Below are 27,985 nucleotides of genomic sequence, written 5' to 3' on the forward strand. Positions count from 1 at the left end.
GCTTAAGACCCCTCCTTTATTCACACCATATCTTTTCAAAATCAACCCTCCCCCCTCCTGTTTTTCTAGTGCCGTCTTCTCTCTCTCTATCCTTTGTTCCTACCTAACCCTGTAAAGATGGGAAAGACTGCAGGTGAACCCTTACTTTGCAGACCTAAAAGCTCCCAAATGACCCTTCCAGAAGACTATTATTCAGTTCCTGAACTATTATTCATCTTATTTTCCTTTTATTTCACTGTAGAGATCAGTGCACCTGTTGTCATGCACAGTAGATGATATAAAATCAGCCCAAAGTCTCTTGTTTAATATCTTATTGTATGATTTCATTTGGAACCCATTCCCCTTATGTCTTAATATTGGTTAATATTCATGAACATGAGGATATAGATGGAAAAAGGGGGAACACACAAAGAGCTGCCTGTGCTTTACTAATGCCATCTTAAAATAAAAACATAGAGCATTTGAGTATACAAACAATAGAACTATCTTCTGCTGCCAATTTGAGACCAAAAAGATAAATGACAAGAAAGAGTCCTTATGATGAGTTGTGTTGCAGTGACCCTAGTGGTCTCAGAGGAAATGCCCAGATTTTATGCTCATCGTCATCAAGGCTGGTCCAAAGAAGACATATACATGAATTTAAAATAATTGCAACCATTTTATTTTCCAGTCTAGAATTAAACATTTTCAAAACAAGTGCAAGATGATGTCTTAATTAAACCATTTCTACAATTTACTGTAAGCAAGCATAACAGCAGAAATTCACATTTGTATATTATATTTATATTTTGCCTTTACATTTTAAATACCATTTCCCTCATATATCCTTGAATGTTGGGACTCTGTTTTTCCAAACTAAAACCACAAATTGCACAATCCACAAGAGGGTGCTAGACATCTTCCCATTTTCCACGTGTATCCCTCTACAACTATGCAACTGTGCTTTAGATTTGCATATTAATAGAACTGTGAGCATATGGATGTTTCCAATTGCTTTTATGATGTGGAAGCAATAAAACAATCCATAAAGTTTGCATCTATTTATGGTGATATATCTGTACTAAATGTTTTGGGAGGTCATAATAAGGGTGATATAAAGATGTTTAATCTGGGTTCTGTTATTAAGTGGTAGTTGACAGCAGGGGAGTTATAGTATACATTTGACTCCGATCCCCACCAATCCAATATTGTTCAGTTTGCATCTCTGTGAGTCGAGACAGCGTCCTCTGGGAAGAAAAAATCTCCTCCTCTGCTGTGAACAGTGTCAACCGCTCACTGGCCTCCTGAACACAATAGAAAAGAAATTAATGAATATTAAGAAAATTATATACAAGAAATCAATAGTAGCTGATTATAAGCCTTATTCAAGTAGCCTTTAAGTAGCTGTATAAGCTGATTACAATAATATCTGCATTAAATTTGATGAGCTATGCTCATTAATTTGATGAGCTATGCTCATTATTTTAAGGCTAAATCTAAAGCAAACCTACCATCTATATGACAACTATCTAAAATCCAGGCAACATTTTGTTTACAGAATGTGGGACATGAATACACTTTCATGTTTTGATTGCGAATGTAAGTAATGAATCAATATTTCTAAATAATCATATATCTTTAAAGGAATAGTTCACTCAAAAATGTAAAATCTCATCATTTATTCACCCTCATTCCATCCCAGATGTGTATGACTTTCTTTCTTCTACTGAGCACAAATGAATATATCAGCTCTGTTGGTCCTCACAATGCAAGTGAATGGTGGCCAGAGCTGTAAAGTTCCAAATGTCTCATAAAGGCACCATAAAAGTAATCCATCCAATTCCAGTGGTTTAATCAATGTCTTCTGAAGCAATCCAACCGGTTTAAGGTGAGAACAGAACTAAATGTAATTCCTTATTCACAATAAATCTTGACAACAGTCTCCTTGGCAATCATGATTTCAAGCTCGATTACACTTCCTATAGCGCCATCTAATACTCTGTGCATACTTCAAGCACTAGGAAATATAATCAAGCAGGAAATCATGACTGTTTGTTAAAGCAATTTTATGAAATCTTCTATTTTTATGAAATCTTCTAATTTAAATATAAAATTGATTAACTTATGCATTGTCAATGTAATTCCTGTGGGCAGAGCTGGCCCAATGTAAACAGCACTTTGGGTTTTTACATGGTCATGACACAAGTTGAAATATTGGATAGATTTTTAAACCACACTCTGAAGTGACTATACTTTTGAAACAGTGTATATTTCAAATATTTATTCTGGTGCAATACGTTGCCCTTTAAACTTCCATTGTTAGTTCATTACTGTACACATTATTTGTATTTGTTTGTACAAAACAAATGTTGATAGAGTGTAGCTTGTATTAAACATGTAACATTCCCTTTAATCTATTTGTGCTATTGTTATTGTAATAGGTTATAATGTAATGTCTGCAGGTGGCATTGTTTGGTTGTCATTACATCTGTTAGGCCGAGTTCATCTAGCATTAAGCGATCTCTCGCCTCCTCTCCAGTCATCGGTGCCTGATTGAAGAGACGGTCTAATGGTGCATCAGCCAACATTACCACTCTAACCTGAACAAGAGAGTTTTGGGCAAAGGCTGAGTTAGTTAGTGTAGATGTTTTGGTCCTGACCTGATTTTACACAGGAGATTATGATAAAAAGATTAGGAAACTGAAAAGATATTATGGAAACAAATGTATTTTATGATTGCACATGAATCTTAAGTGTTTTTAATTTTGTTGCAGAAATTAATGTCAGTATGTGCTACAGAGAGTCAATGTTACCTTTTGGTTATAAAAGCTGTCAATGAGAGTGATGAGGCGTCTGGCTTGGTCCTTCATCGCAAGTCGAAGTTGAGGAACATGCCGTATGATGACCGTGTCAAACTGCCGTGCGATTTCTATATAATCCCCAGCACCCAATGGCTTTAACAACAAACAAATACACACACACACAAATTATGTAACATGAAATATGGTGATGATAGTTAGTGGGTTCTCTTGCTTAAAACATAACATACACATAAAGGCATAAATTAATTTGTTTTGGCATCAGAGCCTCTCCTTCTTGACAGTGAATAAGGAAACTTCACTGAGGTTGTCTCTGAAGCCTAGGCGCATACATTTTTACCCATCCATCTCTCTTATCTCCTGTGCTCATTCCCTCTTCAAATTCTGTCTCTAATCTTCTATTTTACCCTATATTCTGTATCTTCTCGGGGTAACATGTCTCTCTGTGGTAACTAAGTGGAAAGGCACATTAACACATGCTTACATAGTCCCAACTGCATTAGTCTGACCATGAAGATGAAGAAGTTGAGGACTCTTCAGACAAACATACACACGCACACACTCTCAGTACATTGAAGTGAACAGCGCTCTCAAAAAGCACTGAAGGACACAGAGACAGTGCCTCACCTCCATTAGAGAGCAGCATGCTTGTTCTTTCTTTTCCTCACAAACAAAAAAGAGCATCAAACTGGTAAACCAAATCCAAGGTTACATACATAAACAAGCACACACACAAGTTGGCTTAGACTGGCCATTGACAGGGCTGCAATGATAAAATGAAAAGTGCAGATGGACGGATGGATAATACCTTCTACATTGATCAGGGATTAGCCTTGCCTACCAGAACCCACATCCAAAACTTTTTTTTTTGGTAAAGATACCACAAAAAAAGATCTCAGATCAGTGTTTTACATCAAATTCTGACTCACTCTCTCGCACAACTCTTGGAAGGTGCAGTCTGCGATGGTTCCACAGGTCCGGCTAAGGGTTACTTCTCTTCCCTGCACATTCAACACTCTTGGCCTGGTTACTTTAAACACAAATATAGTTAGACATACAGGTACTACGTTGAATGGTTAAATGATCAGGCAAAAGAAAGATCTTCCAGTGTAACACCAAAATGATAGGGACTACACATAAAGACAGTCATGACTAAAAGATCAAAACCTCACACATCCACCCACAAACCAAGTCAAGGAAACATACACACTTAACCTGAAAACCCCATCTATGCAAAGGCAAATGAACTTACTTACCATCATTTTGTCTGTAAGCCAGTTCCTCAAATAGCGTATTGACAGCATTCTCAGCATCAGGCTCACTTGATCTATGGAAAGCGAGTGAAAGAGAGAGATAATGGAATATGAAATTAACCAGGTTTGAAGTGTTCACATCAAACAGTGCGTGCTGATGGCCTGTGTTTGAATTTTCACGGCCCCTCAATGGAACAGGATGTTGGATTCAAAACACAAACATTAAGAGAGTGTGAATAAGAGTGAGCAACAATCAGGTGTCAACACAAACATATGCATATTAACAACCCCTAAAAAGGCAGCTGTTGAGATAAAGGGTTTATAATAAGCCATCAGAAGACACGGTGTATATTTTATATGCACTCATGACATGTGAATATTTTCTTTGCCTGTTATTATCATTTCCATTTTCTCTTCTTTCAGGCAGAACAGCTTTTTTTAATTACCACTTTACTGTTTTGTTGTTTTGCTCTGATACTTTTATTAAATCACTTTTTCACTCATCTCTTGTGCAATGGTCCAAAGTAGATTGAGTTTTCTTACATGTAGTATAGTCTTCCTGCAAGCTCCATTTCTCTCGTCCGGTAATCTATTCCAGTGTCAAGATTTATTGCATGACAGTGCTCCTGTATACCAAAGGCAGAAATATGGGAAAAGAGACTGCTTAAAATTAAGGACAGGGAAAGGTTAAGAGTAAGTTGTAAATGACACCACTGTTTTGTTGGTGTGGCATCTGTATTGGTTGGCAAAACAGAGCCACCCCTAGGGGGTGACAATGCCACATGTAGGTCACTAATACCAACTGGTATAACAAAATAATAGGTCACATCATGGGATCCATACTGAACTGTTTAAGACAAGTTGAGCTCAATCGATAGCATTTGTGGAATGATATTGATAACCCGAAAACTTTTTTAGACTTTTGAAGCTAAATTGATATTACAGTGAGGCACTTACAATGGAAGTGAATGGGGCCCATTTTTGGAAGGTTTAAAAGATAAAAAGTGAATCTTATAATTTTATAAAAGCACTTACATAATTTCTTGTTAAAACTTGTGTATTATTTAAGCGGTATATTTAAAGTAGCGCTTTGGCAGGATTACAGGTTTAATGGTGTTATATCGTCATGGCAACAAACTGTATTATCAAATTATAAATAATAAATATAAGGTTAGTAAGCGATTTGATTACACTAAGTCACACTAACACTCATATTGTTTACGTTTTGTGGCTATACTTTTGAAACAGTGTGTATTTTAATGTTTACAGATTGGCCACATTCACTTCCATTGTAAGTGCCTCACTTAAACCAAAATGTTTGCTTATTTTTTTAAGAAAAGGAGAGACAAGTCGACATTCATTTCTGGGTTAATCAACATTATGCCACAAATGCTGTCAAATGTGCTTAACTTGTTTTGAACACCGAATTTTTCACTTTTTCTATGACTCTGAACTACTGTAAACATATATTAGCCAGTTAAAGGATTACCTAATATGTGACCTTATATAGATTGAACAATAAATACATTCTTACAACTTCCTTTTAAAATACAACTTATTGAGAGATTAAGGCAAAACATTTCAGTCATAATGAAAAAAAAATCTATTTTTTTTATTTTATGAAATTGTTTTACTGCTTAACTAAACTTGACAAACAACAATTAACAGATATTTAGGTAAGGGTAAAAAAAAAAAAAGCACAAATTCTAACTTTTTTACTACATTTAGACCGGTCAGCGACTCTGTATGTGGAACCAGTGTATCAAAATGACAAAAAAATAATATAAAACATTCAAACTGAACAAAATGCTAGAGGCACAATAACTAAAATGACTGATGAAAAGGAAGGTAGATTATTTTTATCAGGATGTGGATATTATGAGGTATTTAGGCGAGAGGCCTTTGCCTGGATCAGTCCTCAATGACAGCTCCAGCGAATTATGAAATCAGTGAATTTTCCGCTACCCTCCTCCTTGAACTAAAGATAATTAGCAATCACCACACAGAGTGAGAGAGGAGCGATCTATTCCTCTTCTTCCTGGATCTCTCGCCTCTTCCCCCATTCTCCAGCGCTGTCAACTTTTCTCTCTCGAGCACAGAGTTCCGCGTCCGAGCCAATTGGCTGAATCAGCCTTAATGACAGGCTGACAAACCATGAGCAGAAGAACACAAAAGGAAAAGTGTCACTTCATCAACCCCGCTCGACCTCATCACCAGGCCGCCATGTAAACAGCCACCACGACCACGGCAACCACACTTCCCCAACAACCATCAAACTGGGTTATACATCTGCGTGCCCCATTCTGTCTATTTTTTTTCTTTTCATAAAACTTTCATCTCCATGAGTATATCTTAACGGTTGATGGGCCATCTCAAGGGAAGGTAATAGTGAGGAGGGAGAGGGGGAGAGAAATACAATCAGTAATGATGCCAGCGCTTGGTTCTGTATAATCAGTTGAAGACACGTCCTCTTGTGGATCATTGCATGATTATGGCCTTTGATGGGTTCATTAAAGACTCATAACTCCTCAAAGATCTTCTTCGTCAGCCCTTCACGACTCAGAATGCACTTTGCCACACACAACTCTAATGCACATCATTAGCCTTCAACAATAATTGGGTGTCGCCAGACACCCAACCAATGTGCAGATTCTCCTAACTGACTGACCTTTTAATAAAATAAGTAGAAATTTATATTTATCAAAATGTGTGTTCCTATGGATTTAAAATTGAAACCAAAAATGATGGTTGGCAGTCAGCTAAGCAGTTATGATAAGTTATGTATGGCTATTGTTTAGTGGACATCTTAACTGAATATTGAAATTATGTAATCAGGTCACAACCTCATTCTTGCATCAGCTTAGATTTAAAAATGCAATTATTACAGACAACAAACTATGTTCAAATTTAAAATCAGTGATGGAACCTACACATGCAGAAGTATGCAACCTCAGCAGATTTCTGCAGAACTGCAATATCTGTCATTCATAAAAGTTCTACGCATCCCTCACCAATGCATGTTTGTTTATTGTATATTTTGGCAAATTTCATGATACTTTCAGCTACAAATAAGAGTATAGTACTACAGTTTCATATAATTCACAGCTGCATGTACTGGATGCCCACAGCTTCCCTGCACAACAATTTAGAATAAGAATGTAGTGTGGAAAAAGTCTCTCTATCTGTCTGTCTTCCTCTCTTCTACACTCCTCAAAAAAGTTGCCTTTGAGTTTTTCAAAGCAAGGGTTGCCATTGAGCTCCAACAAAAGCCAAGGATAGCTGGCGATTGGACCCTGATGAGGTCCACTACCTCATTACTGACAGCCGAAAACATTTGATGATTTTTTTCCCTCCTGTTTGTGAGGAGTGGTTTGACAGAGCCTGGCTTAAGGAGTGTGCGCTGGGAGACTGAAAAAGAGAGGTGGCAGAGGGGGACGGGAGGAAAGGTTGTAGTCCATTCATCTTTGTGTGTCTTACATCCTCTGTGCTAGCAGAAAAGAAATGGGAGGGTGGAAGTAGGGACGGGGTAAAAAGAGAACGGGAGACAGCTTAAAACAGTGCCTTTATGCTTTGAGTCCAGGACGACTCCTCTTACATCAAAGTGTTTTACCACTGTGGAGTGTGATTTTGTCTCTCTCAATGTGTGTGTGTGTATTGTGAGATTAGGTGACTAGTGAGTGTGTGTGTGTGTGTGGGTGTGTGTATGTGTGAGAGAGAGAGAGAGCACTATGGAGGTGGTTAACGACGTGAACGCACTAATTACGCCTAATTATCTATTCCCTTTACATGTAACCGTCTTTGTTATTTACTCAGAACACTCTCAAAACATACTCCAAATGTTCTCACAACCTCTCCAGGACTCAGCGTAACATCTCCTTAGGAACATCTGTCTTGCTTTGAAAGCATGGACCCCCTCACAGAACTCCACAGAGGCCAGAGGCCACAGCCCTCATCCACTCCATCACAATCACTCTCTCCTTAGTCTTTCCTAAAACATGACTGACCAACTTTAGTGATAACTTGGCAAAACAAGATCTTTTGAGTTAATGGTGTAGTAGACTGTTAACGAGTGCCAAGACACCTCTAATTTTGGTTTTAATGCTTATAAGTAATCCAATTAGTAATCCAATACATTTTCAATTATTGGATTACATTTTTCAGACGTCGTCTGTCCTTATTAACTGCCTCCTCTAATTAAATCAGCCACAAAAAGAAAAAGCCAGTCTAGCGAAATATTCATAAAAATATATATATTGAGTTTAAGTTTCTTTCTTAATATTCTCCATGCAGAAAGACACATTTATTTGGGAAAACTGGTTTCAAAGGAAAGGATAGAGAAATAAATACTAGAAATTGGAGGTTAACCAAAGGTCAGGGGAACAAAAGCAGCCATCCAACATAAATTGCCTCTTTTCATTTTTGTTCCATCTTCATGTCATTCAATCATCATCATACAAACATCCTTATCCAACAGAGACCTTCACCATGAAAACACACACACACACACACACACACACACACACACACACACACACACACACACACACACACACACACCCTAGCTAAACCAATGTAGGGAACAGCAAGTATAAGCTATTAGGCAAAACGAAGTGAGTCATTTAACCAAAATTAAGGTTATGGAATCTCTAAGATCTCATTTAAATGTGTCTGTCAGTGCAAAAGGTGCATGCAAACAGGTTAAAGCACAACTAGAGTTGGATTTTTACATAGATAAATGAGTAGAAAAGCAGAATGTGGTGTTAGAATTACAAAAAGTGTACCATCCCAAAGAGAGGTAAGTGATAAAGATGTAGAGGGATTCACACACAAGCCAGTGTACCCCCACCCCCACCCATCACACATTATTAGGGTTGATCAGACATAAGAGGAGGCACTTGGGCCACCCCAGTTACCCTGAACTGGGATCCTGCGTTGCCCCAAAACCAGATGGCTTAACAAAGACGCTTGAGCAGTAGAGGTGCAAGGCAGGGCAAGGGGTATTCAACACTCTTACCAGGCAAGATTATCAGAGGCCAGAATAGAGGGTGACTTTAAGGACCCCAGGGATTTAACAGAGACTATGTGAACCAGAGTGACTGTGCTGGGCCACTGATCATAAAAGATCCAGGGGTCAAACTTAGAAAAATCACAACCTGAATGAAGCATATAGCAGCTTTTTAGCAAAGTCTGTGGACCAGCACCCTGGTCTATGAGGGTGAATACTGACACTCAATATAATGTGCATTATAAAAAGGCATTACACTGGCAGTAAAAATCTTCTAAATGTATTGTTTTTCAAAATCACAGAGAGAAAATAACAGTGGGACTAACTTGTTTTATCATTTGTGGTTTAACTGTTTCCCTTTCCACTCAAACAACTGAAACATAAAGGAATAGGTTACCCCAAAAGGATTTGTTTTTTAAATATCTGATTCATCTTTTTCATACAATTGCAGTTATAAGGACTCAATTTAAAGCTTTATAAAGGACCCAAAAGTATAATAAATGTAGTCCAGGTGCCTGGGTAGCTCAGCGAGTATTGACGCTGACTACAACCATGGAGTCACGAGGGCATGCTGAGTGACTCCAACAAGGTCTCCTAAGAACCAAAATAGCCTGGTTGCTAGGGAGGGTAGAGTCACATGGGGTAACCTCCTCATGGTTGCTATAATGTGTGGTTCTCGCTCTCACTGGGGCGCGTGGTGAGTTGTGCATGGATGCAGCGGAGAATAGAGTGGGCCTCCACATGTCTCCAGGGCAACGCGTTCAACAAGCTACGTGATAAGATGCGCGGATTGACCATCTCAGACGCAGAGGCAACTGAGATTCTTCCTGCACCACCCGGATTGAGGTGAGTCACTATGCCACCATGAGGACTTAGAGCACATAAACAACTTGGCGAACACAAATAAATAAATAAATAAAAGTAGTCTATGCAGCTTTTGCATCATTTTCCAAGTCCTCTGAATGCATTCAGTATTTTGGTGAGGAACACTCAAAATTAGATATTTTTCAGAGAAAATCTTGACATCCATTGCACATTCATGTGTGCACGAGAGAAACTTGTTCACAGTGGTATACGTTCACCCGAGAACTTGTTTAGCCCTAAAAACTAAGCAAATTTTCACGTGAACATGCATGCCACTGTGAACGAGCCTTTCTCATAATGCACATGAAGATACAAAGTGCCCTTTTTTGATAATTTTGTGTCTTTTATTAGCTTTAAAGTGAGTCCCGATAATCTGCTACTGTATTGAAAAGATGGATCAGAATAGTCATTAAAATGTGTACTTTTGTGTTCTACATAAGAAAGTAAGTCCTACTGGTTTGGAACTACATAGGGTGAGTAAATTATGACACAATTTAAATTTTTAAGAGAACTAATTTAACAGCATGCTCAATATCTAACAAGCTGTATGTGTGTGTTACAGAACCAAAAGAGGGCGAGACTGAGAGAAAGAGGGGGAAAGTATGTTACCTGTCCTATAGTTACCGTGTCACTGCCACAAACAAGTTCTTCCTCTGAACCTTCAAGTTTCAACTCATTTAGCTTTTGCTTTAGCTCAGTGTGCCGATATCAATCAAATGTACAAGAATGTGGGCAGCTGTAAAATGCCTGAAAATGATTGTCTGATTATTTATGATGGAAAGCTGTCACAGGATGATGGTAATTGCCCAGACAGCACACAGGATAATACCAATACCTGCTTAAAATAATACAATTAACTTGCAAAGCAGATCAGAGCATTGCTGGCGTCCAAGGCTGGGCTCACTTTGAAATGCAAGCAGCTTCATGTAATACCGTCTCATTCCAGCCAACCCACGCCAGTCATTAAATGGCCTCCTCTCTCTACCTCAATGTCTGTCTCACACTCTTTCTCAGTCTTTTGCTCTCCAGGTATGATCAAAGCTGCCTTTTCTGTTTTGTGCGTTTTTGCAAACACATGGGGTTGTGTGTTTTTACCTGCGGATAAAATACATCAAAAACCAGACAGAGAGGAGGAGGAAACATAAAGAGCTAGGGAGTAAGATAGAATGAAAGGATAAATAAATTAACAGAGAGAATGACTTTGTCTTTACCTTGAGTACACCAATGAAAGGCACAAAAGCAGCCCTCTGAAGCCCATTTTTGTACAGTTCTGAGAGATAGAGAGAGAGAGAGAGAGAGAGAGAGAGAGAGAGATGCTAGTTAGATTCACTCTTTAGCCTCCCCATAATGTCATTTTCCATCTGTGATTGGCAAATAAAGTGTCTATTGATGAAATGAGGGATAGGAAGGGAGGAGGGACAAAAGAGACTAGGAGAGACGAGGAGAGGCAGAAATTGATTTCTGTGGGCAGCACAGGAGAAAAGCAGTACATGAAATTCATTACATTCCCAAACAATGAGCTCAAGAGAAGAAGTCTCTCTCTTTCTGCACATACAATAAACCAGCATTACAGTGAATAGAGGCATCTTCAATTAGCCACACAGGCATGATAAGCCACACACACAAATGTAAAGAGACGATGAGGCGTATATGCTTCTCTCAGTGATGTAAAAGCTTGTTTAAAGCTGCAGTGAGCAAAAAACTTTAAGGAAACAGAAATGGCAAAACAGACAGATGTTGAGTGGTAAACATTCCATTGAGAGGCATTCAGCGGTTTTGTAAAAAAAATCCAGTTCTCACCTAAGAAAATCAAATTTCATCACAACTCACACGCTGTTGGCAAACAGATGAAAATTTACCCCAGGGATATGTTTCACTTCTTTAGGGAGACCACTTAAGGTATGCAGTTATAAAAAGGGTAAAGCTGGGTCCAAATTAGTGTAATGATTGTCAGACAGATAATTCTTAGAGGATGGAAGTCAATTGGCACTCCCTCATTTCAAGAATGTTTCACCGAATTGAACAGGGTGGCATTTGAAAAGATGCCATATAAACAGCTTGGCAAAACAGACATCCATGTTAAGAAATAGATATTTGGCCTTTCTGGAGGGCTCTCCATGTGAGAGAGAAACAGAATTGTGGTGGTAATTGTAAATGTTATTCTTTTTTTTTCTCAGTTGGAATGCCCAATTCCCACTACTTCTACTCACCTCAATCCAGGTGGCAGAGGACAAGTCTCAGTTGCCTATGCTTCTGAGACCATCAATCTGTGCATCTTATCACGTGGCTCACTGTGCATGACACCGCAGAGTCTCACAACATGTGGAGGCTCATGCTAAACTCAGCGATTCACGCACAATTTACCACGCGCCCCATTGAGAGCAAGAACCATTTAATTGCAAAGCACACCCAAGATTCATTTTAACCAATCATTGACATTCTTTGGACTTGTATGGAACTAAATGAAGCCTGTTCGACCAATAAGTAAAAATAAGCCATTTTCAGGGACCAAAACGTAATTTTAGTCTAGTGGAAAGGAAGCATTTCAGTTCTGAATGTTATTTATTTTCATAGTAAATTTAACTCATACAGTATTTCAAGAGATTAGGGAAAAATACCTCTCATTTCATGACTCCTGTAAGTTGACTGCAGTATGTATAATATTACATAATAAATCTTAAAATGCATTTGACCCCCATATGTTTGGATCATCCTTTCTACCCATTCAATAGTACAATAATGTTTATTATGGCGAACATACTGTAATTACTATAATAATGATCATCATTTAAGAGTTTTTATCAAATATTTGTCACGTTATGTCTTTAGTGACTCATTTATTCAAGAGCATCTAGACAAATTTTCCATGTTTATAAAAATGGACCAACACTTTCAGATGCTCCAGTACAAATTCTACAAGATATTCTTTATAAGTTTATTGAACCATTTTCTCCCAGTTCATAACTAAAGCTTTAATATGTAATTTAAAGATTAGGAAGTGAAGTACATCCTCTTTCACTTTTGTTCATCCATTTCCCTCACTTCACCTGAGATACATCTTTGTATCAATAAGCGAGCAATCTCTTTCTGTCACATCTCTCTCTCTACCATCTTTCATGTGTACCCGTCCATCCATTAGTCACTTAATTAAAATGGAATAAGATGCCTATTAAGTTTTAGCGTAGGCTTTGTTCTCAGTGGCTGGTTAATGTTAGGAGGGGGTCTCTTTATGTAACTGCCGCTCACCGTTTTGTACTCAGCACACAAGGCCACTTCAAGCAATGAGACATTTGCAGCACGACAGAGATGGAGAGTAGAAAGGCAGAGAAGGACTGTCTTATCTCTACCCTTATCACTCTCTTTTACATGCTCACTCTCCAGTTTAATGTAACATCATAGCAATTGCAAAAAAACGGCATCTGTTTAATCAACAATGAGGCAGTGGAAGAAAAAAGTGGGATTGGTGTCGAGAGATAAGAGTAACTGCGCACGTTCAAGCGGGTATCAAATTAAGTTGTCTTGTTTAATGACGAACGGCGTTCAGGTGAGAAATCGTTGATGTTACAATATGATTTAAGGTTAAATGAAGATAACAGACAAGCTCTGTGTGTGCACCTTGAAAGCTTTACGAGCAAAAACGAGCCAGTTTTCTCCATTCTCTCTGTTTCGCTTTAACAGTCACCTCTAGCATACACCAAAAAGCACATTGAAAACAAATTCTATAGTTTATTAAAAAAAACAAAGAGGTCGAAGATCAGATGGCATCCTCACTGTATTTTAACCCTCAACACTCCTCAGATTAGTTTTGCGTAACCCACCGCAGAATAGCAGCCAATGGCAGGTGTTTGTGTGCGAGTAAGAGAGGGAGAGAGCAATGAAAAGGCAGAAAAGGAGTTAAACACTTTTCTCGGACTCTCAATCGACTTAAAATATCACGGCATCAAAATACACAGATTTTCCAATTATCTGTTGTCCAATGTCTGTGATTCTGTCCACTCGGACCTTTTCTTTTTGTTTTTCTGTTTCAAAGTGGCTTTTTCTTTGCAATTCTTCCCATAAGGCCTGCACCCCTGAGTCTTCTCTTTACTGTTGTACATGAAACTGATGTTGAGTGGGTTGAATTCAATGAAGCTGTCAGTTCAGGACATGTGAGGTGTCTATTTCTCAAACTAGAGACTCTGATGTACTTATCCTCTTGTTTAGTTGTACATCTGGCCTTCCACATCTCTTTCTGTCCTTGTTAGAGCCACTTGTCCTTTGTCTTTTAAGACTGTAGTGTAAACCTTTGTATGAAACCTTCCGTTTTTTGGCAATTTCAAGCATTGTATAGCCTTCATTCCTCAAAACAATGATTGACTGATGAGTTTCTAGAGAAAGCCGTTTCTTTTTTTTTTTTGCCATTTTTGACCTAAAATTGACCTGAAGACATGCCAGTCTATTGAATACTGTGGCAACTCAAAAACAAACAAAGACAAGGTTAAGCTTCGTATGAACCAAATAGCTTTCAACTGTGTTTGATATAATGCAAGTGAATCGCTCCCGCTCCAGAGTACAGGCCTCGGTGAAACGCTCATTCCTTCGTCAATAAACACGAGTCCGACCATCAACCCCGTTGAGACAGAACCGCGAATTGTCAGAGAAGAGCACTTTTTGCCAATCCCGTCTGGTCCAGTGAAGGTGGGTTTGTGCCCATAGGTGATGTTGTTACCGGTGATGTCCGGTAAGGACCTGCCTTACAACAGGCCTACAAGCCCTCAGTCCAGCCTCTCAGCCTATTGCGGACAGTTTGAGCACTGATGGAGGGATTATGCAGTTGTTGTTGCTAGGGCTGAAACGATTAGTAGACATTATCGACAATGTCGACAATAAAAACTTGCCGACAAAAATTTTAATTGCAAATAGTCGTCTGATTTAATTTAACACAAATTGAGATCTATGAAACGCTAATGATGACGTGGGAGAGCTGCACCTCAGATCGCACTTCATTGAGCAGAGGAAGAAGGAACAGCTCACAGTCCAGACACACTCCAAACTTTCCAAACAGATTAAGGTCATGTAGATCGCAGAGTATTCTAATACTCAATACTAATGCTTATATGTGTCACATGAAAAACAGCGCGAGAGAGTGTCAAAATTCTCCCAGTTGATACACTGCCTCGTGCGGAGACACTCATCACTGGCGCACGCTTGCTGAAGATAGATTTTGTTTATCGTGATTGCTCACGACATAGTAAATTATGAGTGTCACGGTGTGTATCTTATGGTGAAGAAAATCGGCGAAACACAGCTCTATAAAAAAGAAAGAGTTTGTTTTTTGTGAGTTAAAGATGGATCGAAATCAAGTGAACAAAAAGGTGAGAGAGGGTGTAGTCTTAGCCCATTATACAATGCAACATTTGTATCTTTTTGGTTTGTTTTCTAATATAATATCTAAATCTCCTTACGTACATTTACTTTAGCAGCTATACTGCAGAAGAAAATTTTTTTAATTAAATAATATTTAATTCATTTTAATATTTTAAAATATCGAAAAATCCTTAAAACAAGATACATTTACATGAGAAGCAACATATAAGATATTTAGACTTGCTTTTAGAGCAAATATCTTGAATATGAGTATATTTTTTCTTGTCTGCACTGACAGAAGTATGAACAAATGAAAAAATTCACTTATATTTAAGATACATTCTCTTAAAGCAAGTCTAAATATCTTATATGTTGCTTCTCAAGTAAACGTATCTTGTTTTTTAGACAATGTTATATGGAAAACAAGACACAAACATTTGATAACAATAGGATTTTCTGCAGTGAAATGTTTAATTAATAAAACAATAAAAATCTAAGTAGTTTTTCCCCTTTAATTCAATGATTGTCATTTAGAGGTAAAAGTAAAGAGAGGAGAGTTGTGGCGAGTCGAGTTGTACCGTGCAGTGGCAAAATGCCTTAAGGCATGTTCATGCAGATGAGCAGGGACCATGTGCATCTTTCTATTGGCGAGTCAGCAGAAAGGTCTCTTTAGTGTTCTAAATTTTTATAACTGACCTTAATTGCTCACCGTCTGAAAGCAACACAGGTGCGTGTTCATTCATTGTTTTTGGTTCATTTAAAAAGCATGGAAAACATTGTTTAAACCTTTTACAACTTGTTATTTTGATATATATATTTTAGTATGCATGATATTTTATATATTATATTTAAAATGTGTAACAAAAATATTACATTTTATATAAAAAAAAATGTAGATATTTATCATTATCACAATATATGTATTTTAATAATAATGTCATACTGAATTTCAGAATAGTACAGCTAAACATGTATATTAATAACCGTAATTCCTTCAACATTACCCAGACTGTCTGGGACAGACACCCCACTCACCTTCAGGTGGTCGGTTTGAGGTGGCAACAACTACGACCCCACACTTGAACAACCCCTCAAATAACTGCTTCAGAATCATAGCATCTGCTATGTCCACCACCTGAAAGGCAAAAGACATTGTTCTTTTCACTTTGCATGGAGGACAGTTTCATTTGGTTTGCATATGATCACCATCAGCAATTCCTTCTTTCCTGCTCATGTGATATACTGTATAGCATACCATCAGTGCATTTCACAGGATTAACTGCAGTTGAGTTCTTAACATTTATCGACTAAAACCCAAATATTTTAGCACAGATTTCTGAAAAAAAAGCTGAATTCCATTAAGGTCTGTAATCAGCCAAACTGACTGAATTGTCCCCAGTCTTGTATACTGTCACAATGTACATTGAGATTGACAATAGAGCAAGATGATTCATTTTAAAATCAACACGTACTGGTGTTCACAACCCATTTTTTTTTTTATCCATTGGCAATTGATTGATTGGTTTGTAGACTGGTCGATGGATTGGTTTGTGGAAACCAGTCTCTATATGACAGGTGGTTGAAGGGGAGGGGCTGAAATATAAGTGGACTTGGAGAGAAAAGTCCTTCAGAGGCAGAGCAAGTTATTACATTTTGATTAAAGATTACAAATTTGGAATGCCATTCACCAATGAATCATTCACAATAAGACAAGGAATGTGTATTAATAAAGTAAATGAGGTCAAATTGGTTTTCATGCTGACTTAAAAGATGGCTATTGCTGCTGTCATTTCAATTCTGTCCTCTCAGCATGTCTGTCAGAGACTATGGGAGCAGGCACAGGTGTACGAGCTAAAGATGAGCAAGGCACAACACTCTCCCCTTTGCCCTTCCTCTGCCTGGAGCTAATTACCACAATTGTGTGCATGTATGTGTACTTGTGCATTTGTGTACATGCGAATGAATGAATGAAAACCAGGTGTCATTACATTTTAAAACCGAAACATCGGCCAAGGTCCTTTGACATCACCCTCCCCGACACGCTCATGCATACACGCAGAACACACACAAAGCCACTCCACCTGACTGTAAAATGGCCAGAGCCGCGGCTTTCTGCTGGAGACAAGGACAAGTGGCCAATGCAGCTTGAAAAAAGTAAATAAATGAATACATAAATAAATAAATAACTAAACAGCGTTTCGAGGTAAAATCAGTGGCAAAATGACAGCCAGATGGCCACCCAGAAACAAATACACACACACAGATGCGCTCCCATTGTGCTCTTGAGGGCCTGGCATGGCTGTCCCTGAATCTCAGAAGCGAGAGGACGAGTGGTTCTTTCATTATTATCATTTTCATCATCATCATTCATTATTATCATTTAAACGTTGCCTTTTTCACAGCAGCGAGCTGTTGCCTCACACACATCTGCAGCAACACAGGGGCTGCTGACCTTCCCTGACAAAAGGAGCCCTTTAGTCAATAACACTCAATGAGATCTTCCTTCCATCATTCTCTCTTATCTTTGACCATGTTTTTACTACTTTTTAAGGGTTCCTCAGAGTTGACATAAATGTAAACATTTAGGCAAAAGACTGATCTTAATGCTTTACACAGTATATGGCCTTATTAGCATTTTGATAGTACATTGTTGCATATTTGTGAGGTGCAATGAAGAGCCAAATGTGGGGCCAGGATGTTTTTGTCATGTAGAAGATCTCTTTCAGAGCTCTACTATTCTTAGATGGAGACACTTATGACTGCCATACCCCCAGCATATGCTGTTTTTCTTATATTGAAGTGTTTCCCTTTTTTGCATATTAAACCTTCGGCCTCATCAAACCCAATTAGCATGTCCTATAGTGGCCTTACTTGCAGAAAAGACAGGACGTGCATATGTGTGCATGTTGTTGGAAGGGTGGTCTGTTACAAAGACGAGGTTCTATCGCATAAATTGGATCACATTTCCTTTAACTGTCCGCTTCTATTCTTCAATTCAAAGGAGTTATTTAACTATGACCTTTTCATCTACCCTGTATTTGTTTTTTGTTTGTATGCAGGCACTGCGACACTTGTGCACGTGTGTACACACACACACACACACACACACTCAAAGTCTTGGGGTATTGATTGCCAGGTTGAGCGCAAGAAAGCCCTCTGTGTTGCTCATTGGCGTTGTTGTGGACAACAGTGAAAACAACGCCGTGGATATTCAAATGAGCATCCAATTACGCCAGCAAAGAGTCACTTTTGTGTGGTGCACACGGGTGCCAAATTGCACTCTTTTGATCTTAAATCTTTACTTACACAACTGTGTCGATGAGTAATTTCACCCGGCGACTGACAGGGGCCTGAGACAATGCCTCAAGCATTTTCTACTCTCTCTTCCTCTCCCTCCTGCTCTTTCTATATCTCTCTTGGTGCTTCTCTCAATAGCTTGCATTCATTAAGGGAGTGGAGAGGGACAAAGGGGGAAGGCTACAAATTACTGATAATGATGCCGGACTAATGAAGAGAATGGAGAAATTTCATTAGCATTTAAGAGGCATGGATGCATGCGACCCACCATAGTCGCTCTCCATTACCCCTCACTCAAGGAAGCAAGAGGGGCTTCGATGCCTCATCTGCATGCTTAAGTGGCAGTGGCTCCTGATTGGTAAGGGGCTGTCAGCTCCTCATTTATGCATCATAAACAAAATGTGTGTGCTTTCCTTTTTGCTGCTAGCAACGATTTGCAAGCACATTGATGGAAAGCTCCCAAGCAATAAGATGCATAGATAAAATAAAAGCGATCACATCTGAGGTAAGCATTTCAGATTTAAAAGCCATTAATAAAAGGAGCTGCCCTTGATCCTTAAACAGTGAGAGAATGTACAATGAGACTCTTGATTAGTAGAAATTAGTCTACACACATGTTAGTTGCATACTGTGTGTAAACATCATAGACCTTCTGAGAGCGGAGATTAATGACTGACACCTTGTTAAAGTGCAAATATCAGTATCAGCCCTGATACAGAATTTATTATTTTACAGAAAGACTATAAAGAGTTATAAATACTATTCTTTCCTATAATTATATAGATTAAGGAGTGGGTTTATAGACTAACGCAATTTGTTGCTGCAAAATGTGTTGAAAAAAATATATGTACTGTATTGCTATCCATCAATGACTTCATGATTCTTGGGTAACTTAAAATGCAAACTGGTTTTCTAAATACTGTTTTCTGCTTAATTATCTCCATCTTCCTTGGTGGGTGGTCACAGCTTGTGTGAAGGTATCTGACTCCACTAGATGGCTCCAAAATGAACAAACCTTATATCTTTGAAATGCTGGTAGACACTTCGATCAGATGAACAGTAGAACACATGTATTTTGTGGACTGGAGTAGAGTGAAAAGGTGTCTATGTTATAAACATACAGTACACATTTTGAAAACTCACTAAATATCTTTCTCTACTCCTGTTCTTACCTGAAACTCATCAAAGCATATGAGACAGGTTTCCTCAGCGATCTCCATGGCAACCGGAAAGATGGGGTCATACATTGTCATTTTACCTATTCTTCGATTTGGCAGGCTCCGTTTCAGTTTGTGGATCCCTGAATGGAACGCACATATATTTAAGTCAACTGCTCTCAAACTAAACATTCATGTACAAAAAAAAACTATTTTGATCTTAGAGGAAAGCATTTAACTTCTATTTTATTCTGTAACATGCCTTACATTTTGTTTATAGATTATAAATAGCACTATTAATAATAATGCTAATCTAACTCTACTCAGTTGGTAGAGCGGGTCGGCCACTAATCGCCGGCCCACACGACTCCACATGTTGAAGTGTCTTTGGGCAAGACACTGAACCCCAAGTTGCTCCCAATGGCAGGATACCTTACATAGCAGCTCTGCTGCCATTGTTGTATGAATGTGTGTGTGTGTGTGTGTATGGGTGAATGAGAAGCAGTGTAATGCGCTGTGAATACCGTTAAGGCTTAAAAAGTCGCTATATAAGTGCAGACCATTTAACAATATGAAATGAACACAGAACACATGAAAACCGATTTCCGATTTTTCCTGAAATTGTCCCACATTTGAGCAACTTTATCCTGGTCTTAGAGAACTTACTTCTATGAACATCTAACATGAATGCATTGAAATGAACCCTCTTTTTTCTGCTGTTTTTCACAAATGAGTAAAAAAGATCCATCAGCATTGTTTTTCCAGTACCTGTTAATTACAAAAAGCAAACATTAAGTTGCCATGATTAAATTCAATCGTGATGAAAGTTGTTACTTTACAGAAGCTAACTGTAACTTACCAACATCACCATGAATATAGAAACCACGGGGAGGAGGTGACTTTGGAGACTCCTGTAAAACAGAATCATGAAATAGGTTTGTATTGTAAATGTGTTGAGAATCCTTCTGGTAACCCCTGAAAATAGTACTTATCATGTAAAGCTAAAGAGTCATGTTTACTCAAAGTTTCCAAATAATGTGTGCAGTGCATTGAAGTCTCAGGGGTACACGGCATTTGATGAGCCTGTACAGAACGGTCTGTTACTGCAGACAAAAGAATATTCAGGGAAGACAGAGTCAACACCTCTATGCCCTGATTCACCTCTTACTCACTCTTTTTTTGGGTGAATGCTCTTTGAGCAGTGAGGCACAGCGTCCTTGGATGACAGCGTGTGACTTCGCACTGACTTCCAGATCTCTCTGTAGCTCATTATTGTGGCTGGTGGCAGTGGTCTAGTCATGGTATTGAACAAACACAGAGAAGAGACTGAGCAAGAGAGGACACAGGCCCTGTCTGGGACGGATCCACAAGGTGGAGTCATGCTCTACTCTTTCACAGGGGGAAAAAGTTCACATGCCAACACTCTTAGCCATAAAGGCTTTGTTTTACACTCTTTAACTCACAAATGAACTGTTGTTTGCTCTGGTAATGCTTTAACAATGACAGCTCAATCATAGCTACCTCTTATCATCTCAACATAACAACAACCACATTATAAGTTATTAAACTTAAAAATATGAATAGATTGTTCATTCCATATGCAGTACTCTGTTCAAGACACTTTACGCTCTATGCAAGTGTTTTTCCACTTTTCTGCTTGAGAAGTGAAAAAGAGAAAAGACTGAAGGTAAATAAAGACAGTAACACATAACTGTACATGTTTGTGTTTGTGGAGCTGAGAATCTCTCTCCCAGACAATGGTGACCCCTCATTACTGAATCGAGGGATGAGCTGCATGTCCTGACTCAGTAGGGGGCTGTGCTGTGATCCAGCAAGTTGCGAGTCTGGTCTTTCCTCCCACTCTCCACAAGCACAAAAACACAAACAGGTTGAAGCTCCTTTGACCTAGAATTAATCAGCCCCCCTCATATTAGGCAATGCCAGGGTGAAAGTTCTGAAGCCTGACTGAATATTAGATTCCCAAGCCTTTTCTTTTACAGAGTGCACAGCTCAACTTAACACACAACCATACCTCCTCTGTGTCATTAGCATCATGTCCTTTTTCCTTTGACACAATTTCTTCTGGACTGCAAACTATTCTGTCTGCCCCCCTTCTCCTTGACTTTCCTTTATTCTCCAGTTCTGAGTCATTGTTGAATTGACTCTTTAAAATACAGTCTTTAGGATGAGGGAGAGAGATAGGGATGTTGGTATAGGCTCCCATCACTCCATTTAACTGTTCTAATTGAAAAAGTGCAGCTCTCTGCTGGGCATCCTTTCGAAGTGACCCAGACTGCACCAGGCTTTCATAGTGGCTGACCAGTCCACTGTGTCTATGGGCAGCCCAAGGTCCTGACAGGGATGAATGTCCCAGAGATAATGTTGAACAACCTTAATAAAGAAAGATATGATAGTTGTTGAACAAGTATTTGACATCTGTTTAGTAAAAATAATTTTTTTATGAAGCAGAACACAGTTAAAATGTAAAAAATAGTTGATTTTTAAACTTTTTTATTCCTGTATAAATATAAATATATATATATATATTTAAAATAAATAATATAGGGGAAAAAAACAGGATACAGCCAAGGACAAATAAAAGAGGTCATGACAAGAGGAATCAACATTTATTTGATCTTTTCACATGTTAGAGTTCACTGTACTATAAAAACATATGGTAAGTTTCAGAACTCAAAACTTCCTCCTTACAACAAAAAGAGCATTTGTTGAAACAAAGCTGCAAAAATGATTCATTCTCTACTTCCTCTTCATTGTGATGTCACACTGTGGTATACATTTGCATTTCACTGCCTCCACAACAACACACCAATGACTACTTTACCTTATTACTTCAGTAGCCCCGCCCAGTAGTGGTAAACAGTGAGATCTACAGTGCGACCGAAAATTATTGTGTGCGACTGTGAAAAAATATTTAGGAGCACCAGTGTAAGTAACTCGACTGAAGGGGTGGGAAAAAATATATATTCTGTGATTCATGGATTCTGAGAATGCGGCGTCGCAGTGGCACTTATGCACACGCCAGAGACAGATGTTAGAAACAGGCACGTATACTAAAGCCAAGCACATCCTACAAAACTGATCGTAGACTGGCTGAATCAACCACAACATGAACCAAACAATTTGTCTCCTAATGAAACTACTATTCCGAAATAAATTCACAAACTTGTTAACATGGCAAAGGGAGAATTGATTTTGTGATTACATATCAACAAAGAACATAAAATATGAGCTTGCACCTGTTATTGCACTAATGAAAATAACACCTGAAAATAATGATGAGACAGCGGTTCGGGAGACGTGGGTGATGTTTATACTTATTTTTTCAAATAATTTTTTGCCTGCTGCTTCCCAATGTCTTTTACTCCTCTTGAGCTCTTTCATTTGCTGTTGCTCATTGCCGGTGTTACAATATATTCAGTTCCTAAGACATTTGGTTCCAGTGGGCGGAGCATACATGAATATTCATGAATTATCCTGACATGCGTGTTGAAGTGGAACTGAAAATGTTAGCGCACTACCATCGTGGCTTAAGTTCAACATGTCTGAAGGATTATTTTGAAACGGTAATTCAATGTTAATAAAGTTAGACTAAACTACAACATTTACATTTCTGTAACATTTGATCATTTGTGCTTTTGATTAGTCTGTGCGCTTTGCATTCTTGCACGAATGATTACAGCCACTTAAGGATACAGGAGAGCAAGCTTAAGCCACTAAACCGCCCCGTAGCTTATTAAATTCTTAATTATGTTCTTCTGTTGTATATTAAGTTATTTCTTGCAAAAATGTATAGGTTGTGTAAAAAGTTTTAATGCTACTGTAATTGGCTGTCAGAAAACAAGAAATAAAAATAAATCAAGTTGTACTTTCAGTGAGTCGTAACACTTTATGGCAAATTTGCTTTATAAAGGATGTTTAAATATTTCTACTGGATACAAGAAACAAGTTTCTGCCTTTATCACAGTTAATAACCTGATTGCAATTCATGTGGGTCACTTATCAATATATGCCATAATATAATGTTGCAACAAAAATTTTTGATTTATGCTTTGTTTTTGTGGCATGTTTATTATTATTATTGTAGTGTGTAGAGGCACCAGTTCTCATGGGAACTGATGCAAAAAAAAAAAAACACAAACAAAACGTATGATAGGAAAAAGTACATCAGTTATCATTACTAATATTATGAATGTTATGTTTTAGTTTTGTGTTTGTGATGCACTTGTTTCAACTAAAGACAACAGATTTGTTTAGTATTTTGGTACAAATATAATTTCACAGAAGACACAGTGAGTGGACATTTTAGTGTGTTAATATGAAAACTAATTTGGAATTTCAGTTTGCTTTACAAAATTCAAATGTGTATCAGCCTGACATGATCTTGTATGAATAAATTCATACTCATGTGATGTCATTGTCATTGTCTCAGATTGAATGTAAGAGCTGCAGTGGCTGGTACCACTGGCAATATGTTATCCAAGCAAATATGGAGGCCATTTCATTTGTTCAGTGTGCCAAGTTCATGTTTTAATAAACACATTTCTGGGGCACTCGATAATCTTGTGTTTAATATCATGATAATAATATTTTTTAAGCTTTCATTATCTTACCAAGAACAGCTATGCTCATTGTGACAGCTTCCTTAAATTGTTAGGCTTTGGTAACATTGTTTCATGCAACTAATATTTACATGACTTATAATACAGAGGCAGAAATTGGTGCACCATGCCTTTGGTGTGTGCAGCAGATAATATTGTCATTGTACATAGAGTAGGCTAAACTTGAAAATAAGAGATGAGAAGAACACCAGTGAATGAGATCTGAGTATCGTTTTGGATCATGTATTTAATCATTTATTGCTTGCTAGTCACTATCAATTATTTTCCTAGGAAAAGTGCAGTGCTTAAATTACTTTCACAGCTAGATTATTGAAGCCATTCTTTCTGTGATCACTTGTAGCAATGTCTGTAAGTGTTTCTGATAATTGCTGTTTTTATTGTTTATATAGCTATATGTAATTAAATATTTAAACCATTTCAACATATTCATTGTGATGTTGAATAAAAGGAATGTTCACTCACAAGCATATGTGTGAAGAAGTTTACCTATTTGTCTAACTGAGGAAAAGTACTGCAAAGTGAGGACAGAATCAGTATTTTAAACAAGTCAGAACAGGGTAAGGACCCCATCACCTTGGATCACTAAAAGTTGGAAGCTATCATCAAACAACATTCCACAACAGTATATATACACCTATATATATGTGTGCCACATTTATGGCAAATGCTACTGGAAGCATGGGGTGAGATGTCGCCTGAGTATCTGGACAAACTAACAGCTGGAAAGCCAAGGATCTGCAAAGCTGTTATTGCTGCACAAGGATTTTTTTTTAGGTGAACTCATTGTAGTTTAAGAAATTTGAAAAAGAAATTCAAATTGTAATAGTACATTTTCACGTTATTAATGTCCTGACTATACTGTACATTGTGAACAGTTGAATGCAACTTTGGTGAATAAAAGTACAAATTTATTTCCATAAGTGCAAAATCTGTACATTATTCCAAAATTTTGGACATCAGTGTGTGTGTGTGTGTGTGTATATATATATATATATATATTGATGAAGACCTTTTTAAATGTAATGACTGACAGAGGTTGTGTATATTGTCCTCAGTGCAACACAAAGGACAGACAACAGGGTTTAATTCATGTTTGCATGTGGTACTAAACTATTAGCCCTATAGTCATAGCCTGTTTACAAAATGAGCAAGAAATAAAGTGTGACACAGAGTAATCACACCAAGGTAGGTTACGAACATTTTATTAAATCACAGATACTTCTGCAGGTTTATTTTAGTCGTTGTTGATAATGATAACAACTAATAGAAACACAAAATTAAAGGTATGAAAGAAAAAAAAATGCATGACAACTGTAGACTACTATTTGTATTTGCTAAAGTTTGATGTTCAACTCTAATTTAGCCTAATACCTAATTCAGTAAATGCTGTATTCAGGAACACAAAACTAATCAAAACACATACTGCACTTATAAACTGCAAACTGTTATGAGAATCTGAATATTGTAGTTATTACAGCGGTCGACACTAAAACTTAAATACCTTTTCATAATAATCCTTTATACAAGTTGAACTTGAGCCATGATGGTGGTGCACTAACATTATCAGTTCCACTTCAACACATGTGTCAGGATAATTAATGAATATTCATGTATGCTCCGCCCACTGGAACCAAATATCTCAGGAACTGAATATATTGTAACACCGGTCTCTTGCTCTTCGGCAAGTGTGCGCACACCTGACGGCTCATTAAATACATGTTAAGCAGGTGAGACTTCTACTCGCAGAGCAAACAGCGCATAGTTATAGTTCAAATAAAAATAATCAAAAGGCCTTGGATTGTTTTATTCTAATTAAAAATGTAATACTATTAAATAAAAATTATTAACATATAAATATAACATATAAATGAAAAACATATAAAAGTTATTTAACATAATCAGTTGAATTATTTAATAGTATTGTTTTTTGAAAACCAATAGGCCTATTTATTTTCTTTATTTTCTTGTGTAAAGAGGTCAGTGTTTATCACTTTTTATGATGACAATACTGCCATACAAAGGCTGCACACAACAACAAAACAGTTACTTGATTTTAGAGGGGATTTTGTAGTTACTGCAATTTTTTCAAAACCTGGTTATGGTGACAGCGAGACCTGTCTGTCACAGGGCAACTTACGGTCAAAGTGAATATGTGAAGTTACAGTGTTTTGCCTTTGCACAGCAGAATAATAAGAAAAACATGTAGATGCATCAGGAATTGTTTTGAAATCAGATCTTGACTCTCAGAATCGAATCGTGAGGTGCCTAAAGATTCCTGACCCTAGATTGAAGCTCATGAAGTGTTGCATTTTACAATCGGAATAAATATTACAACTCCCTGCGCAATAGTTATGTTTCACACCGCAATTGGCTGCTTTTCATCCCTTCAGTCAACCAAGCAAGCATGAAAAACTTATGAGAATTTTAGTCAGCTTGAATGAAATGGGAAGCATCAAATTTTACTTTAAAAGTTTACAAAGCCTGGCCAACTGAAATATGCAGCATCTGATTGTTGTACATTGTGAGACAGGAACATTAATTGTGTTCAGCGGTGCAATTTAGAATTCTTATATACATTTAAGAGGACCACATTTCAAAGACTGAACATTGTGTTTTTGTATATTTATGTTCACAAGGTAAAACAGGTTAACATGAGCGGGTTTTTTTTGTTGTTGTTTTTGCAGAGAGTCAAATTAACAGAAAATTGTAAATTTGGTTTATAAGAATGTAAACTCCTTTGTCATGACTTGCACTATGTTCCCGAATTTTGTTAATATTGATGAGCTCAGTTTTCTCATGCCTTTTTGTGCATGTTATAATGTGGCACATTAATGTTACATCTCTAAAACAAACTGGTCAACTGTACGCATAAATTTGTGCCTGTGCTCTTAATTATTATTATTATTATTTTAATTACGAGCATTTAAGAGTACAGTGCTCTTAAAAAAGTGCTCCTAAAAAGCTGAGCCCTGCAAGGAGAGAGCAGGTCAGTCATAACAGTGGGTTTACTGCCATGTCTTAAAAGGAGAAACAGCACCAAAACTGAGCGTTTCTGACAGAGGGTCACAATGAGGGTGGAAAATGATCAGGTTTTACAAATTGTACTTTTTTTTTAATAAAAACCTTCATAATATTATAATTGACACCGAGTAAAGACAACTCCAAAATAAATGAAAAATTGTTTCTGGATGCCATACACAAAATTCCCAAGATACATCAAGGAAAGCGTTCCCTAAAGTATTGTGACGTGTATGACAGGAGAATATTCATACTCACCTCTAACAGCACAGCAAACGCCTTTCGACCAACATGACCCTTTTAATATAAATCTTAAAACTCGTCCCGTTGTCAAGCGCGAAGCGTACGCCGCCATGTTGATTCAAAACTGATAACTTTATTGATCTCTGTACATAGACATTAAGTGAGATTTCAGCCATAGATTTCAGCCCTGCATGTTAGTCTTACATATTTTAGGTTTACTTTTGCTACATTACATTAGAAATATATATGGATCACATTTATATTTTAAAAAAACATATAAATTACTGAAATGTATACGCAATCAAAAACGAGAATGGCATTGCATAAATGCTAGATATTACTCAACGGAAGGTTATAAATAGTA

The 27,985-nt window shown here is 37.6% G+C and overlaps 1 protein-coding gene across 2 annotated transcripts; it reads right to left on the minus strand.

Moving 5' to 3' along the window:
* Nucleotides 1-598: 598 nt before the first annotated feature.
* On the minus strand, nt 599-27,735 carry afg1lb (AFG1 like ATPase b). 2 transcript variants are annotated; one of them, XM_052098427.1, is made up of 14 exons: nt 27,637-27,735; nt 21,753-22,111; nt 20,893-21,012; nt 20,580-20,631; nt 20,387-20,488; nt 19,736-19,863; nt 16,302-16,401; nt 11,132-11,190; nt 4,595-4,677; nt 4,055-4,125; nt 3,728-3,828; nt 2,793-2,933; nt 2,466-2,579; nt 599-1,283 (listed from the first exon to the last, which is right to left on the minus strand). In XM_052098427.1, exons 1-14 carry the CDS (start codon nt 27,731-27,733, stop codon nt 1,122-1,124), a joined length of 1,689 nt encoding a protein of 562 aa, XP_051954387.1. In that variant the 5' UTR covers nt 27,734-27,735; the 3' UTR covers nt 599-1,121. The 2 variants fall into 2 exon arrangements, with proteins under 2 accessions (XP_051954387.1, XP_051954388.1); XM_052098428.1 differs by lacking the exon at nt 20,893-21,012.
* Between the last annotated feature and the right edge of the window lie 250 nt (nt 27,736-27,985).

The sequence above is a fragment of the Xyrauchen texanus genome, chromosome 30, assembly GCF_025860055.1.
Source record: "Xyrauchen texanus isolate HMW12.3.18 chromosome 30, RBS_HiC_50CHRs, whole genome shotgun sequence".
Lineage (NCBI taxonomy): Eukaryota > Metazoa > Chordata > Actinopteri > Cypriniformes > Catostomidae > Xyrauchen > Xyrauchen texanus.

Coding starts and splice junctions, on each gene's coding strand:
- afg1lb (XM_052098427.1), bottom strand. CDS start 27,733: ATGGCGGCGTACGCTTCGCGCTTGACAACGGGACGAGTTTTAAGATTT. Junction 11,191..16,301: donor CTCAAACCGACCACCTGAAG/GTGAGTGGGGTG, acceptor TCTATCTCTCAG/AACTGTACAAAAATGGGCTT. Junction 3,829..4,054: donor GGCTTACAGACAAAATGATG/GTAAGTAAGTTC, acceptor TTGTGTTTAAAG/TAACCAGGCCAAGAGTGTTG.